A 16,783-nucleotide genomic window follows, 5' to 3' on the forward strand; every position below is an offset into this window, starting at 1 on the left:
AATGTTTCGATCAAAATACAAGCGATCGTCATGAGGAAAAAAAGGGGGGAAGCTGCTAAGAGCAGACTGTTTAAAATGTTTAAAATGGGTGTAGCCCAAGGGCCTTTCATCCCGACTAGAATTAAAAATAAAGATTTATATAGATACTATTGATGGTGGCAGTTTCTTCATCCAGCAGCCGAAGGGTCTCCACCCATTTTAAACCTTTAAAACAGTCTGCTCTTATCAGCTTTCCCCGTTTTCCTCCTGACGATCGCTGGTGTTGTGATCGAAACGTCGTAGTTTTTTGTTTATTTTATTTGTATTAATTTGAACCTATCTACCTGACTTTACCGAAAGACCCAAAGAATACTGAAAAATAGATTAATGAAGATGACCAGTTTGGGCGGGGTATTGCCCCCCCCGCAAACTCCACCCATGGATTGGCCCATACAACAAAAAGCAAGCAAATAAAATGAGACGATAGCAGAAAAAAACACCTTTATTTTCTACAATACAGTATGATCTCAAAAGACTATTTGCAATCTCATCGACAAGCAAACAGTACAAATACTGTATTAGCACCCGCAAGCCATTAATCAAAAATACCATTAATAAAGTACCATTTAATATGCATGAATACTTTATGATATTACAGATGTTTGCATCATATCAGATATGTAAGGGTCTGTGCAGCATGCTTAATACACAGGATGCATGACATGAATGCTTTAGAACTACGCTAGTCACGCTAAACATGTCATGCTATGCTACCACTCGACCAGATTTTACTGTGGGTGACTATCTAAACTTTTATCCCGACTAGAATAAAAAATAAATATTGATATGGATATTATTGATAGTGGCAGTTTCCTTCATCCAGCAGTGGATTGAGCATTGTTGATGGTGACTTTGTCATTTATTTGTTATAGCAAAGTCTGTTAAAATGTATTTAAATAATGCTTTTGCATGCGGGAAGAAAAATGTGCCCAGAGAAAATCAACACATAGGAGGGGGTAATTTAGAAATTTCCCACTTAATGGTTCACAAAGCCATTGGCTGTAATGCAATCTCCTTGGAAATTTAAGTTATCTATTCACTCACCCAATCCTTGCCTCCTAAAGCACTGGATTACAGTTATTATACAAGATGACCAGTTCAATAAAAAAAAACACTCTTCTGAATTTATTGAAAGGTAGGAGTGAAATTAACCACATTTAGTGCGCTCCAGAAGTGTTCATTTAAATTGTAATACTTTTCCATGTACCAGGATGAAAGCAAATTGGGGGTAAACTTGGCCAAGTGTAGAACCATACAATTATAACACTCGCCTTGATGAACAGCAGCGTACTGCAAGTGGGTTTCTAATTAGGGAAGTTCTGATTTATTTTAATTGCACACTGTTTTCGTGTTCTAAACACGTTATTCGTGGGAGTCTCTCAGCACTTTGTTTCCTCAAATGCAACAAATGCTCTAATTAAAAAAAAACATCTCAATTAGGATCCTTCAAAAGCTTTTGGGATTCAGAATGTTGTGTAAAGTAATGAAGATATGACTAGAATCTTATCAAACTCTAATAATGCAATTTAAGCCATTGCAGCTATAAGATTCCCTTTTCAAATATTGGGCTCTCACTTGAGATAATTTCGTGCAAATTAAGAGGGCAGTTTAGTGGTTGTGTGGTCGAGTGGTTCTGGAAAATAAATATAGCTATGGATACCGACGAAGTCCTGTAATATCACTCATATTTCATTGCACAAAATTTGTAATTTATTTTGATTAATTATAGCAAAACCTTAAACTAGTCCCAGAATGATACGTAAAAAGACACCGCCTTCAGCAATTCATGCCTCTGTTAGTTTAAGTAAAATGTTGGATCCTTGGATTTATCACACATCTCGACGTGGATATGTGAGGTGATTCCAGGGTAAACCCTCTGCACGTTCAGCAGATACCCAATTGCCTGATCACTGTTAACCGCGCCGGTATAGCGGTGAGCGTGGACGTAGAAAATCTTAATGCAGAAGACTGCATACACACAATCAAAGAGACAAATGCCGAACATGTTAGTATTGGAATTTAAATGTCATTGTAAAAGACATTGTTCTCACTTCAAAAGCAATGTCAGGCAAAAATGCAATATGTATTATCGTGGATGAACCATCACATTTCCACACAATATTTTTTTTTATATATTTCACGCTGCAAAGCTATTGCTTATCTATGTTTTTGTTCAGTTACAACTTGACAAGCATTTATTGGTTGGTCCACATTGATTAAATGTCTTGTTTTTGATATTAATAATTCTTCCACCACTGCTGGTCAATAAATCCCTCATGGATTATTCTTCACAGACCCAGAAACATCTTTCTCGGCCCGTAATGATTGTCAGGTTGTGTGGCTATATTCTCTCTGTTTATTCACCCAAACTCATGTGTTTGTTCATAGCACTGCATATATATGCTTATAGTAGGATCACATTTTAATGATGTTTACAGAATGCATTAAAGAGGTGTATTAGTCTTCACATTCATCATAAGGGGCTTAGGCTATGAACTGCAAGAACAAGTAGTATAAACATATACAATAATTGAACAGCATTATACAAAATGGGATTAATTATTCCAAGTGTGTAACATTACCAGAGTTGGAAAGAATCACTCCATCATTGATGGCATTGTTTTTCTTGTAGGCCCTGGCCCAACCCTTCAGTTCTCCTTTGAATGGTGCATTCACTCTGGATCCATCAGGACAAATTATATCCACTCCCATGTGCTTGCCATGTGGACTGTATTCAATTAAAAAGAGGAGGTAATTTTCACATTAAAATACATATACGGTACACATGTTGTTCCTATCGTAGTTGTTCATGTAAAAATGAGTGTGCATCTCAATAAAATAAAATATGCCCAGTGTCCCACTATTGTTATGATGCTCATCTCTGTGGAGGCCCTGAATCCCTGATGTCAATTGGGTGGAGGTCAGTGTCTCCAAGGAGCAACCACTCTCGACTTCCTACAAAGACGTGGTTATTTTATTAACCCTGCAGGGTTTATGGGCTTAGTCAACTCTCAATAAGGACTTATGTCAAGTGCTATGGTAACAATGTCGGCTAAGCAAATAATATCTTAATTAGTTCCATCACATACCCACAAGGGTTTTAATATGGCCTTCCATCGCTTGGTGCAGTGATTGTATCCAAACTCACGTGGATTTCTTTATTGTTATCAATTACAAAGCCATTGAAAATAACGGCAGTGGGTGTTTCCTCAACTGTTGCTCACTGATTTAAGAATGAAACCTGTTTGCTTAATCTTCATAAAGGTGAGACATTTACCTATGCGATGGTAAATGACGTATGGCTAAGTGTGTGCTGAAATGTAAAATGTCCCGTAAAATGAATACAGTAAAACCTCATGAAGCCTAAATTCGGGGTAAGCCAGGAAGGACACCAAAATAAATAAATATTGAACACCTAAAAAACTCCCGACTGGAACACGCATATTCAGCTGCACGGTCGGATTTCAGTGTTAAGCAAAACATGCACAGTCTCGCGTGGGTAATTCGAGATGGACTTCTGAAGTGTAAGACGTTATCGTACTACAGTATACACAATTGATGGAAGAGTAATATAAATTTTTCAGTTCCTGGAAGAACTTTACTCTGAGCCATGGAATTCAATATAAGCGATGTGCCTCGCTCCACTCAACACCAAATGCAATTGTCTTACAGAAAAATAAATCAGATTCTATCGTCAGATCAATTTTGCTTAATGTCCCGTCTGCTTACACATTGCACAAGGATGGTTTGATTGTATTCTCAAAGATAGAACGTGTATCGTCTGAAGATAAGTTGCTATAAAATGTATAAGGAAAATAATAAACTGTTACATTAGCTCAAAACTGTCTCTGAAAAGTACTACGAACAGTTCCGTAATCACAAATGACATATAAAGTTATAACTAGAGTGTTTGGACTTACTCGGAAGAGTGAATAACCTTTGCAATTACAGACATTGGCAACCGCTCTTTTCAATTGCACAGAACGAACACATAATATGGTGAATTTGGAAAAGGTGGGGCTGGACCATTGTAATGGCCAGAAGTAATGTATGTGCCTCACGTCGCCTCTGAGCGATTGGAGACTCTTACCGAGGGGACTTGTAGTGACCGCACCCATATTTACCCTCACATCCTCTCACGACGTTCACCACTTGGCCGTGACAGAAGGGCTTCCATTTTGCTGAACGGCATTATCCAACACAAAGTACATCATTATGTATATCGACGTGCACATTCAGAACACATGCTACACTTTTTTCATATTGGCTGCATTAGTTTATATACATTTTTTTTACATTATTATAATAAGGTCATAAGTGTCTCCGTATTCAACATGAGCACTCGGTAGTGCTTGCCTATGGAATGGCAGTCCTAAACCAGTATTGGAAATTCTACATTTCTAATGAAAGGACAAACTAAAGACAAATCACGATTCGCTTCCGAGAAAGTGTTACGTAAACTTTGACATCAGAAAGAGTACGAACTTGATACACCAGCGTTTGCATGTAACTAGGCCTTCACACGACAGTGGAAACAAGAGCCAGCACGAGAGACGAAGAGAAGGACGAAATAAAGAGGTCTGGTCGAGAGCTGGAGACGAGTGAACGGGGCTTTATTGCACGCAGCTGCAAGGGCGTGCGCCACTTGCTGTGCGTGTGCCTGCACTGCAAGCCATCTGCTCGAGCCGGAACTGTTACTATAACTAAACATTTTAAAAAATTAGGGTTCATGAGTTCTCAAGAGTTTTAGGACTGAAGGCGTGTGGATACTCACGGACGCAGCACTGACAGTTTTTTCCTCCAGGGCACATTTGCGGCTTGTATATGCCATGGCATTTGTAATTATTGTACTGACACGATCCACCAACCTTCTTACACCGTTCATCTTCTTGGCACCCTGTTTGCACCCAGCAACAGCAGACATATTAAAGCAGAATGCCTTTCAATCGTCCATGCTAATAAACATAACTCTACTTTGTAAACAATCTGTTTAGCACCAGTGCAAGAAAAGTACAACTTTAGATGTTTGCCAATGGGCACGTAATACCAAAGTCTAAACTTTGTTAAAGTCCCCAATCCATGCCTTTCATTGAACAGAATGGTGTTGTGAACTTCTAGAATGCAGGCGACTTATATTTTCCAAATTGTTTACAATTCTACCTTTAGTGTCGACGATACTGCATAATCAACTCAAAATAAATTGAAACATTTGGAGTTCAATCGAAAACTGGAGATTGGAAATGTTGTGGCTTGGCTCTCCAACACACCGGTGTGCTGTACTAGTGACGAATTGGCATGTTCTGACTTTGTGACAACCCTTACTAATTGACTGTGTCGGGTGTTGGCAGGTTTAACGACACATTTATATATTTATGCGATCTAACTAAAAAAAAACCTATATTATGGAGAGATAGCATTTTTTAAAGCAAATTTTTTTGCTTTACTCGTAACACGCTTTATTGTTAGAACACTGCACTAAAAATGTTTAAAACGTACAAAAATGGCTTATTGGAAACGCCCTTTAGCCTCCGGGCTATGTAACAAATAAAACCGAGGCAGACGTTCCAAGACGCGTTCTTTTCTTGTGTGAAACCTAAGTCATTGTCATCATCACCATCAGCTGCACTCAGTCTACTCCCGGATGGTCTGCTGAAGCCGTCGCCGTCTGTTATAGTTCGAGGAACAGAATGCCTATGACGTAGCTTCTGTCTGAACACAAGCTGATTTCACCGTTACATCCCTTTGGTGGAAATCGTCCCTGGCGTGTTCCCTGCTCTGGATGTCGCTTCATCATTAAATCAGTTCATGTGCAGGTGCTGGGTGGATTGTCACATCAAGAGCATCCTGAGAGTGGCGGTGGCTTTGAGAGGCCTTCGTCGAGCAGTGAATTGACCATGGCTGATGGTGATGATGGCTATTCTGGTAGATTATTTGTCTGAAGTGGTGACAACCATTTATTTGCTCTTCCAGCTATTTGAATTTGTTAACTAGAATTAACCTAAAATCAGATGCCTGCTCGTATTGAGTTTTAACGTCGACGCTCTTGGTTTTACCTACAATTGGCTGAACCCTCTACTTTGGCTACATTGAAGTATGACTTGCATCCTACAATTGGCTTAACCCTCTACTTTGGCTACATTGAAGTGTAACTTGCATCCTACAATTGGCTTAACCCTCTACTTTGGCTACATTGAAGTGTAACTTGCATCCCACCGGTCCGGGTTTTACTTTAGATAAATAAGTTAATCCCGTCAGAAGTAATACAATACAGTGTGATCCTTCTATTACTTTAAACATTTACTTCGAACGAATGTTTACACAAATGAAGTTGCATTATAGCGCCGTTAGTTTGTCCCGTGCAAGAGAATGCCATCCGTAACTTATAATTTGTGCTATATATGTGCCGCGAAGTGTGCGAACTACAGAGTGATTGTTTCAATGTATCTTCCCACATGCATTAGTTGTGTCTAATGCACGAATTCAGATTTGCGGATACTTACGTAGGCAACACTGACAATGCCCTGGTTCAGGGCACATTTTTGGTCTGTATTTGCCACTGCATTTCAAATTAGGGTTCCAAATGTCCTGACACTTTTCACCAAGAGACTGACAAAAGTCACCCTGTTTGCATTGAGTAATCACTGTAAAATGAGAATATTCAAACAGAATAACATTAAATACTGCATGCTAGCAAAACATCATTATATCATGCGGCATATTTATTTTAGGTATAAATGGTGCAACACTGAAATAATTTTACCAGCAACAGACACATCTTATCTCAAGCCACACTTTTTCTTAAATTCCCTAACCCGCGTTATGGCTTTCATTGTAAAGAATGGGGTTGCTTAATTCTACCATGCATACCACTTACGAATTCCCAATCGAAATTACTAAATGTTTTCAACAGAAAATGTGACGTGGGCATTTTTATTTTATTTAATACTGTCTATCGTATATTAAGAAGGGTTTAAAAAGTAAAAAAAAACTTAATTGCCCCTACGCAGAGACACGACACCCAGTTGGCCTTCTGAATCAATGTGTCCCAATTACCATTTGTTTGAACGAGCCAAATTACTGGACCAGTTTCGACATCACCAAATCTCAGCAGCTTGTTTAATGTCTGCTGCCATTTTGTCAAATGTCACAATTGGATGGACGACTTTCAGTGGCAAATACGTATAAGAAATTCGTATGCAATGCAATATAATGTAGTGGAATAATGTTATTTTAATAACTGTTTACAGACCAAGGATTCTTAAACTATGACCTTGTAAAAATAATAAATCTCAACACTTTTCAACATTTGCATACATTTTCAAATAAAAATATGCATGAAATTACTGTGCATATAGTATGTGACGATTTAAATTGAGATTATGCAGAACTCCCCTCATTTGCTGTAATGTGGAGGGATGGACATCGCAGATCCTATTATTCGCAGAGCTATCCGTGGATTTTCCCCACTTATCCATGAAACATGTGCAAATACATGCAAATAGGATGCATACATGTCAACACATACGGTTTACCCGTATTCTTGTACAGGGAAATTGAGTTTTCAGGTCTATACGGCGTACAGTCGTTTCAATACGGGCAAAAAAAAGTGTCTATTTGTGTTTCTCCCTTGTGATGGGACTTTGTAGGATGAACGTTGATATTTCTTAGGGCACGGGGTGACCAATAAGATCTAAATTTGTCTGTAATAAGGTAGGCACTAACAAGGGGTTGACAGGTATATAGGATGATATTCTTTGGTTCTTTTGGTAAAGTGACGTAGATAAAAAAAAAACAATAATAATAAAAATCAAGTTTATTGTTTTTCGTGAAAAACTTTTTTTCGGTAAAATTCACGGATAAGAGTCATGACAAATTTCCCGGAAGTGAACGCTGGGAAAAGGAGTCAGTGAAGGCCCACTGGTAACTTGAAAATAATAGGACTACTTTTGCAAAAAAAAACTGAAACGATAAGGATTCCAGTGGCTACTGAAGCGCCACGTTGCTTTGGCGATGTGTAGGAGTGGTATTGACCTCTAAATGGAGGTTTTGAACAGCAATGGGGAATCCGTGTTATGCAGCATGTGCGATGCATCTGTAGCCCTTGTGTGTTCGCATTGGTGGCATCACGCATTGCGCACGCAACGGTGACGATGGCAACGGCGTGTGACCTGCACGTGTGATGCGTACACTGTGCATAGCTCCCTGGCCATATATGTTATTGGTGCACATGTTATCAGTAGATGAAGGATAAAATTCTAATATATTAGAATTCGAACAAACACTTGCAAGGTCACAGTCTTTTTCATGAATGTACACTGTATCGATTCAGTGAACGTAGATTTTCGTGCCATGTTTGGAAAATCTCATCTATCCCACGGATATTGAAAAAAAACGAGAATTTACCACGCGACTCTGTCCACGAAAAAAAATGCGAACAGGAAGCAGCTCTCCCAGTCGGGAAAGAAGAAAATGCAGATAATTGTGCGCAATCAGGAAGACGAATGTAATAAATACAGGACAATTTAATCGTTTAAAAAATAAACGACCCTGTAGCGAAATACAAATCACTTACCATGGCCATAAGGCGGTAGTTGGAGGCTGTATCTGAGCGGATTGGCGTTTTCTGAGGGTAAATAAACACGAGGATTAGAGGATGCGGGTGACAGGCATCCTATTGCATCAGTCTACCGTGGCGGTGACATACTTTCTGTACCTCGCTAATCTCAAGGAGCATAAATCATCACGCCAAACTCCGGTCATCCTCGCAGCAGCGGCTTTTGGCCAACCATCGAAAAAAGACGGTTACCGCATCGCGCGCTTTTAGATGTATGCGTCTGCGGCCGTCTGGAACGCTCTTCCTTCCGATATTACGAAGCTACTGGAGCTATGCACTTTTAAATCTAAAATGAAAAGGAATTTCTTTAGAACTGCTTTTTGTGTTGATTGCCTTTTCCCGCACCTCCAATTATCACGGTAGGCTACGTACGGTGCGAAAGAAGTTCAACATATATGCACTGTATTTTTATGTTTAATTAATTAACTATCCTCGAGTTGCCTTTCCAGCCTACCCGGAATTCTGCCATTATTCAATACAACTCTCGTACATCAAAGCAGATTTTGTTTTAATTTAATGCAATAAAATACTTTGCGTAACTTTCATTCCATGCACTCCTAAATATGCAAACTTCAGACCAAACTACCAGCTACTCATTTCACAAAGTGTTATGTTTAAGAGATGTGAAAGGGAATCCACACGAGACAATCTTCGGAAAGGACTTCACTGAAGCTCCTCCAACTACAACACACAGGCACTTACATGAAACCTTCACTTCAAGAGCCCCGGGCACGCGTCCCATACCCCTTATATAGCCACTGCCCGCAGATCTCTCTAGAACTTTCCAGAAGGCCCATTTAACGCAGTGGTTCTTAACCTGGGGTGAGAGATGCCCCTTCTGAGAACCAAAGGGGTGCAGGATGGCGTAAAGGTTAAGAGCCACCTGCTCTAACTCCCCCTCCTACCTTCCTGCCAAATTATCTCTCCTTCAACTCCTAAGTCAATCCCCTGCTACCTCCTTCCCGGCTGCATTCGCACCTCCGTTATTGATCAATTCAGGGTCTGTGTCTCCATATCCTCACCCTAACCTCAATGTGTCCCAACACCACCCTTACACATTGAATGTAGACTTGCAGATACTCACCGAGGCAGCACTGTCGGTCGATTGGTCCACCGCATTTGCCCAACTCGTACGTGCCATTGCACGTCTCATTATTGTACTGACACACTCCCTCTTCGCTCTCGCACTGAACGTCTTCCTCGTACTGAGCCACAGCCAAGCCTGGAATGCACAGCGTTAGCGCGTATTAGTGATGCATATCGACCCCGAGAAGAGACGTCTATCCTGGGACGTCTTGTTACTTCTTATCAATTCATATTTTCAAAGATTGGTAATGTTAAAAAGTATGGGTTTGCATCTCCCACCCTGCAAATAGGCATTCAATTGTATGAAACATATTATAAGTCCTGGTGCAAAATAAACCAAACTGTGGTCACTTTTTGAGTGAAGAACACGTCTGACATCAAAGCGTAAACGTTCTTCAAGCCATCAACCCATGTTTACCTCTCGTTAAAAATCATGTTGTTGGCAAATTTTATAATAGAAGTGACTTAACATTTCCCAATTTTATTCAAATTCTCCCCTCAGTGTAGACCGTACAGGATCGTTTACTGAACGTGTCAAATTTGAAGTCTTATTTGAAAATGAGAGATATCCCAGGAGAGGCCGGAGGGTCTGTCTCCTTCACACTTACCAATTGACTTTAATGCTGTACGAATAAATCCCTGTGGTGAGTGGTGCAGAAACTAACTGACTTGATTTTAGCAGTAAAGCGTGCGTTATTAACATTTTTAATCTACCCCTTACACTACCTCTATCACTACCCCAACCCCTTTCACTACCTCAACCCCTATCACTACCCTAACCCCTCACTACCCCTATCACTACCCCAACCCCTTTCACTACCTCAACCCCTATCACTACCCCTATCACTACCCCTATCACCACCCCAACCCCTATCACTACCCCCATCACTACCCCAACACCTACCACGACCCCTATCACTACCCCAACCCCTATCACTACCTCAACCCCTACCCTAACCCCTATCACTACCCCAACCCCTATCACTACCTCAACCCCTCAAAACCCCTATCACTACCCCAACCCCTATCACTACCCCCATCACTACCCCAACCCCTACCACGACCCCTATCACTACCCTCATCACTACCCCTATCACTACCCCTATCACTACCCCAACCCCTATCACTACCCCCCATCACTACCCCCAACCCCTATCACTACTCCCATCACTATCCCCATCACTATCCCCATCACTACCCCAACCCCTACCACGACCCCTATCACTACCCCAACACTTCCTTGACCACTCCCGCTGGTTCTCCTGTCACCAAGACTACAACCACCACTTGTAATATTTTATTTTTATTTCAACCACTATCATCTTTTGTACAATGTTAAAATTGCTGTAAAGTGTCCTCATAATACGGCGCTATATAAATCTATATTCGATAAGCATGTATGTTATATTCAAATGTTCAAAATGTTAGGTAACATGATTGACTATCACATAAACGAACCGTCGACCTGTGGATATTTCAAATCACTGTATTAGTTTAGCATTTGTTTCAATATAGAGTAGAGTAAAAAATAAATTTAAGACGAACAATTTACCGTCAGCGAAATAACTGACGTTTGAGAAATGCTACTGTCGTACACATTTACTGAGATCAATTACATTTTAAACGAGCAATGAATTTGATTTTTATCAATGAGAAGATTTGTGGAAGTGCTTAGGATACTCCACGCTCATACAAACTACAGAACTACACTGCACTCCTGTCATCCTAATATTTGCCAATTTAATTTATTACACTTTTTTTTTAAACAGAACCTACCAGGTCCCAAAAGGACAAGTAGAATGAGAATATTCATTGTAGTCCTGTTCTTCTCCCTTAACAAGACCGATTTAATTTTGTAGAGGCTTGAGAAGCACTGCCCTCTGCTTTCCTGACTCTTACGCCTCATATTATATAGCAACATTTATGCAAATTGTGTATTAGGCTTGAAGGTCACGATGCGTATTAAATTTTATTTTACAATAAGCTGACATTAAATATTGCAGGATTAGCCTTCTCGTGTTAGTCATTACAGTCGCTGTATTTAGGGCCAGATTATATTTAAAACAACAGACTGGGTCTTGCCATTGTCCATATCAATATTGGAGGACCCATAGCTAAAGATTCTGATTCTCATTAATATCTTGACAAAACAACTGAATAACATCATCCAAAAAACTTGACCCATTGTGGGTAATGGAGCCAATTGCGGCTAATTGGTGCATTAGGTGACGCTTCTGCTTCAGTTCAGTATTAATATTATTGGCCATTTTTAGACAGATGCCATGGCTTACCTTTTATTTAAGCGTTAGTGCCTACTTTCTTTGAACGTGTCATTACACTTATCGTTGTCCAGTTCTTGATGTCGTGGGCAGCCTTATTGTCAATGATTGATTAGGATAGACAAGTCTGGTTCTGAATGTTTAATTACGAAATACACAGCATTCTAAATTCCGCCTAATGGCGAGTCACCCTTCATTTAAATTTTTATCAGGTTTGTGATTTGATTAAATAACTGATTGCTGTTTAGCCATTGTAAACAAAAATCCGACAGCAATCAAACAAGATACAATGATGCTTACACTGCAAGTGCAAAACATTATACTCAACGCAATTAACATAACCATTCATGGGTACGAATCCTAAATGTGTATCAATGTGATACATCAGAAACCAATCCATCTACATTTTTGGGGGCTTTTAAATTTTAGCAGAGACAAGGGAGAGATTTTTGCGGCATGTTTCCTGGCATTTTTATCTCGGTTTAAACGATTTAGTTTGATGTACGACGAACAATGTAGTGCATCAGAGGCAGGCTTGTTAAAGTCTTGAATTATAAACATAAAAATTCCATTCACGATATGCTGACATTAAATACAGGCTTAGTTTGTATTTAGGTCGAGATTAATGTTGACAAAACAACTTAAAAAAACGTCACCCAAAAGACTTGACCCATTGTCGATCGTCGAGGCGATTGCAGCTAATTGATGCATTGATATACCTTTGGCCATGACTTACCGTTTATTTAAGCTTCAGTGCCCACATTGTTGTCATTTGTCATTACACTAATCGTTTTTCAGCTGTTGATGTCATGATACGTTGTTTGAGCGGCTGAAATAGATCTCCATCACTTATCTACACGTGCAGCGTCTTAGCCAATCGACGACTGGATGACAGCCTCCCCAACACCTGCGTACTCGACCATGCTTCACCGCACTGATCATTGCGGGTCGGTGAAGGCAGGCAGCATAGAAGTGCAGTATAGCAACCGACTTTGCTGCAATGCTCTTTACCGGCCAATCAATAGGTCCGCCAAGGCCCGGCAGCCTGTTTTGTGCATGATGCTCACCCATCCGAGCGCTATCCAGGCTCAACATTGCTTAGCTTCTCAGGTGAATAACCAACACAGTTACCCGCATTAACCGCAGGAGGTGAACACGCAACATCCTCGCCCTTTGTTAAGTTCACGTTTCTGAGCCATGTCACAGCAGGTCATGGGCACTGATCGAAGACGTTGTTCTTTAGGCACATTTTTAGTGTGTTGTCTTTTATAATCAAGTTCGGTTTTCCAAAAGCACTCTAACATGCTCTCAATTGACTGCAGCATTCCGTCGTTATTCACGGAGGACTTGCTTTCCAGCCACTTTGGCTATCCGCGAATTGCATCTGTAACGCGACGCGACTTTACATCGAGAGAGAGAGAGGAAGTGATGAGATCAAGTGATGAGAGAATGTGATGTGGGAAAGCTATGGGAAAAAGTGATGGGATAAGGTGATTAAAGTGACGAGGTAGAGAGAGGAGCGAGCTAGAGAAATTCTGGAAGCTTTAGAATGATCTGCAGACGTTGCCTGTACGACATTCGTTGGCCAATATTATGATACATGCGAAATGTGATATTCACGAGCATCTCCGGAACGTATCCCTCACGAATAACGAGGGAATAATGTATTTAATAATTTTGATACCAGCCCAGCTTTCTATAATTGTCCTCAATGTAATGCTCTCACGTGTTATCCAGTTGTGTCCCTTTGATAACTTCTAGTGTTCACTGGACTTGCCGTAACTGAGTTTTGTTTTGCTCATATTTTTATCTAGGGCCCAACTTTGAATTTCTCAATACAGTGCTAATTTCTTCAATGATATTCTGGAATTCATGTTCATTGGCTGTTATAATGACCGTGTGTGTCATCAGCAAAAATTCTGAGTTGGCGAGTATTTTCACAATTTATGTTCATGGCTTTATATTTTCAATCATACTTTCGATAAAACTTTGGCAAGAACGCTTCTTCTTGCCTGCGTCGTGATATGTATTTTGTTTCTTTGTTTATGCAATTTAAAATGTGTATGAATCATGTTTATATATATTCTTTATTTTAGGAGTTTGTGAACGTGTGGATGGCTGCATTAATTTAGTCAAATATATTCGTATAGTCTTCTAAGTGGATGCATAATTGCGTTTGATGTTCATTCTTCTTTAGAGGAATATACATATTTTTATTCTGTTTTCATTTTATCAGGTAAGGCCCACTGAGCTACAGAGCTCTTTTTAATGAATGACCTGGCAACAAATGATAGCTCAACAAAGTGCATTATCATGTGGAAATGTATTGCAGTCAAATACTCTAAATGCATGTTGATTCTAAATGTAGAGGTAAAACCGAAGGACCCAGAGGAAAATCCACACGACCACGGAGAGAGAGAGAGATACATGCAAACTCCAAATATACAGGCGTTAGGGTCGAGATCAAACTCCCAAATCCACGACCTCCTGTATACCAGGCAAGGTAGTTAACATCTCGCCATATATAACAGTAAGATGATAGGAACTGTATGAAGGCAGAGCCATTTATTCATGCTCAGCGTAACTGGCTCCAGATGCCTTGATGGATAGTAGGTGTGTACAATACATTTAAATCTGTGACAAGAAACCCCATCACAATATAACAATGATCACAGACCAGAACCCATCATAGATTTAACAACACACACACAAATTAACATTGGACGAATATAAAAACTCTCGGCCTTCTCCGGTTATTTCGTGTTGGTGGCCTGGATAAGGACGAGGTCAGTTTTACATGCGATGCACATCTTTGCGTTTCTTTTCAAATCCAGCTGTGTACAATATCCGGAATCCGAGAATGGTCCCTTGAAGAAGACTAAATTTCCACTATGTGTCGATTTAAAGCTTTCGTGACTGCAATGATTCATCTTCTTTGGTTCTTTCGGTAAAGTCACGTAGAATGATAATAAAATAATAAATTGATAAAATAAAATAACACAATAATATTCTCACGACGTTTCGGCCACAACACAAGCGGCCTTCATCAGGTGAAGGGGGCGAGACTGTCTGGTAGGACAGCGCTGGAGTGAAAGAGCCACGTTCAGATACGGCCTTTAAGCTGTGTGAGAGGAACAAAGCGCCTTGACAAAGGAATTAGCATATAATTTAGCATTTAAATGGCTGAATGATTAGCTTGTGACTGGTCACAGAAATAGCTATGTTAAAAGTTAAAGCATACACACCCGCAGAGGCACCCATTGTTAAAGGGATTAGCATAGAATTTAGCATTGAAATAGCTAAGTTAACGCATACACATCTTGACAATGGAATTAGCATAGCATTTAGCATTGAGATAGCTGAGTGATTAGCTTGTACCTGCTGCAGAAATAGAGCTTGTACCTGCTGCAGAAATAGCTACGTTAAAGTCAGAGCATACACATTCACCGAGGCCCTTAGTACAAATCAAACAGGATAATTTAGCATTGAAATAACTAGGCGAATCCAGCATTGAAACAACTGAGTGATTAGCTAGTGACTGGTCACAGAAATGACTACACATCTGAGCTATTCACAGTACTATATAGTGAACCAATAAAAACTAAAATATAAATTACCTTCATGTTATCAATAAACTCTATATTCTCCAATAAGCTAAGCTACCAACAATAAGTCGTTATATATCACAATGCTATATGGCGAAAAAATGGGTGGATTCTTACCCTCAAATTTCAGCACCACGGATAGCTACGGGCCCCGTTCAGATGGACGAGTTCGTCCATGGTCGGAACAGAGGAGGGGGAGAGAGACAGCTGCGAGGCCCTAGTATGCTCCATATTGTAAAACTATACCATTAACCGTGGTGTGAGAGGTATTAAGAGGCAATGCTGGCGAAAGAGCTGCGGTCTGAAGGTCATTGTAAAAATACAGTTAATTAAGAACAGAAATGATTTAAAACATCTTTCCAGTGGTTACTAAGCCTGAATCCATCTTCTCGGTTGAAATTGTTTCTGTGCTTGTATATGTGAATGGCCTCATGAACGAATCTCTCATGGTAGCCGGTTGGTTTGCAAAGAACCTCCGTCTTGGAGAAGTTAATGTCATGTTAGCCCACTGAATTATAACAGTGATCTGCCACGGCATTTCAATGAGCCACTCTGTCTACAGGAAAGCTACCCATACAGATGCTTACTTGAAACCGGATTCCCACCACCATCCATCCCAGAAGAACTCCCTCATCAAGACTCTATACCATAGAGCCCAATGCATTTCCGACCAGGAACACATTACCAGTGAACTCAAGCACGTACACCAGGCTCTCAGGGCTAATGGCTACTCCGACTACACAATCCGCAAAGTCATCACTCCAGTCATGAAGAAGGATCCTCTTGTGGAGCCACTCAAAACCATCACCTTACCCTACATTGCAGGGGTCACTAAAAAGATCTCCAAAATCCTGAACAAACACAAGATCCAGGTCCGATTCAACACAGTACATAAAATCCGTGATTTAGTTCCATCTGTAAAAGATGCTGTTCCAGACATACAGTACCCGGGCGTTTACAAACTAAAGTGCCTCTGTGGTAGTAGCTACATTGGAGAAACCAAAAGACATATCTCGGACCGCATCCGCGAACACAAAGCAGACTTGAAACACGGTAGGACGAACTCCTCTGCCGTGGCAGATCACTGTTATAATTCAGTGGGCTCACATGACCTTGACTTCTCCAAGACGGAGGTTCTTTGCAAACCAACCGGCTACCAT

At 40.3% G+C, this 16,783-nt stretch overlaps 1 protein-coding gene across 1 annotated transcript; it reads right to left on the reverse strand.

The window, feature by feature from the left end:
- Window positions 1-465: 465 nt before the first annotated feature.
- On the reverse strand, window positions 466-11,641 carry LOC116942813 (uncharacterized). The gene is made up of 8 exons (XM_032955123.2): window positions 11,516-11,641; window positions 9,738-9,875; window positions 8,612-8,662; window positions 6,540-6,680; window positions 4,814-4,936; window positions 4,130-4,220; window positions 2,622-2,767; window positions 466-2,007 (listed from the first exon to the last, which is right to left on the reverse strand). Exons 1-8 carry the CDS (start codon window positions 11,550-11,552, stop codon window positions 1,835-1,837), a joined length of 900 nt encoding a protein of 299 aa, XP_032811014.2. The 5' UTR covers window positions 11,553-11,641; the 3' UTR covers window positions 466-1,834.
- Window positions 11,642-16,783: the final 5,142 nt, after the last annotated feature.

Source organism: Petromyzon marinus, chromosome 16 (assembly GCF_048934315.1).
Source record: "Petromyzon marinus isolate PM22_M1 ecotype Great Lakes invasive population chromosome 16, UKy_Petmar_22M1.pri1.0, whole genome shotgun sequence".
NCBI classification, from domain to species: Eukaryota; Metazoa; Chordata; class Hyperoartia; order Petromyzontiformes; family Petromyzontidae; genus Petromyzon; species Petromyzon marinus.

Coding starts and splice junctions, on each gene's coding strand:
- LOC116942813 (XM_032955123.2), bottom strand. CDS start 11,552: ATGAATATTCTCATTCTACTTGTCCTTTTGGGACCTG. Junction 9,876..11,515: donor ACTTGTCCTTTTGGGACCTG/GTAGGTTCTGTT, acceptor TGTGCATTCCAG/GCTTGGCTGTGGCTCAGTAC. Junction 4,937..6,539: donor GCATTGTCAGTGTTGCCTAC/GTAAGTATCCGC, acceptor GGGTGCAAACAG/GGTGCCAAGAAGATGAACGG.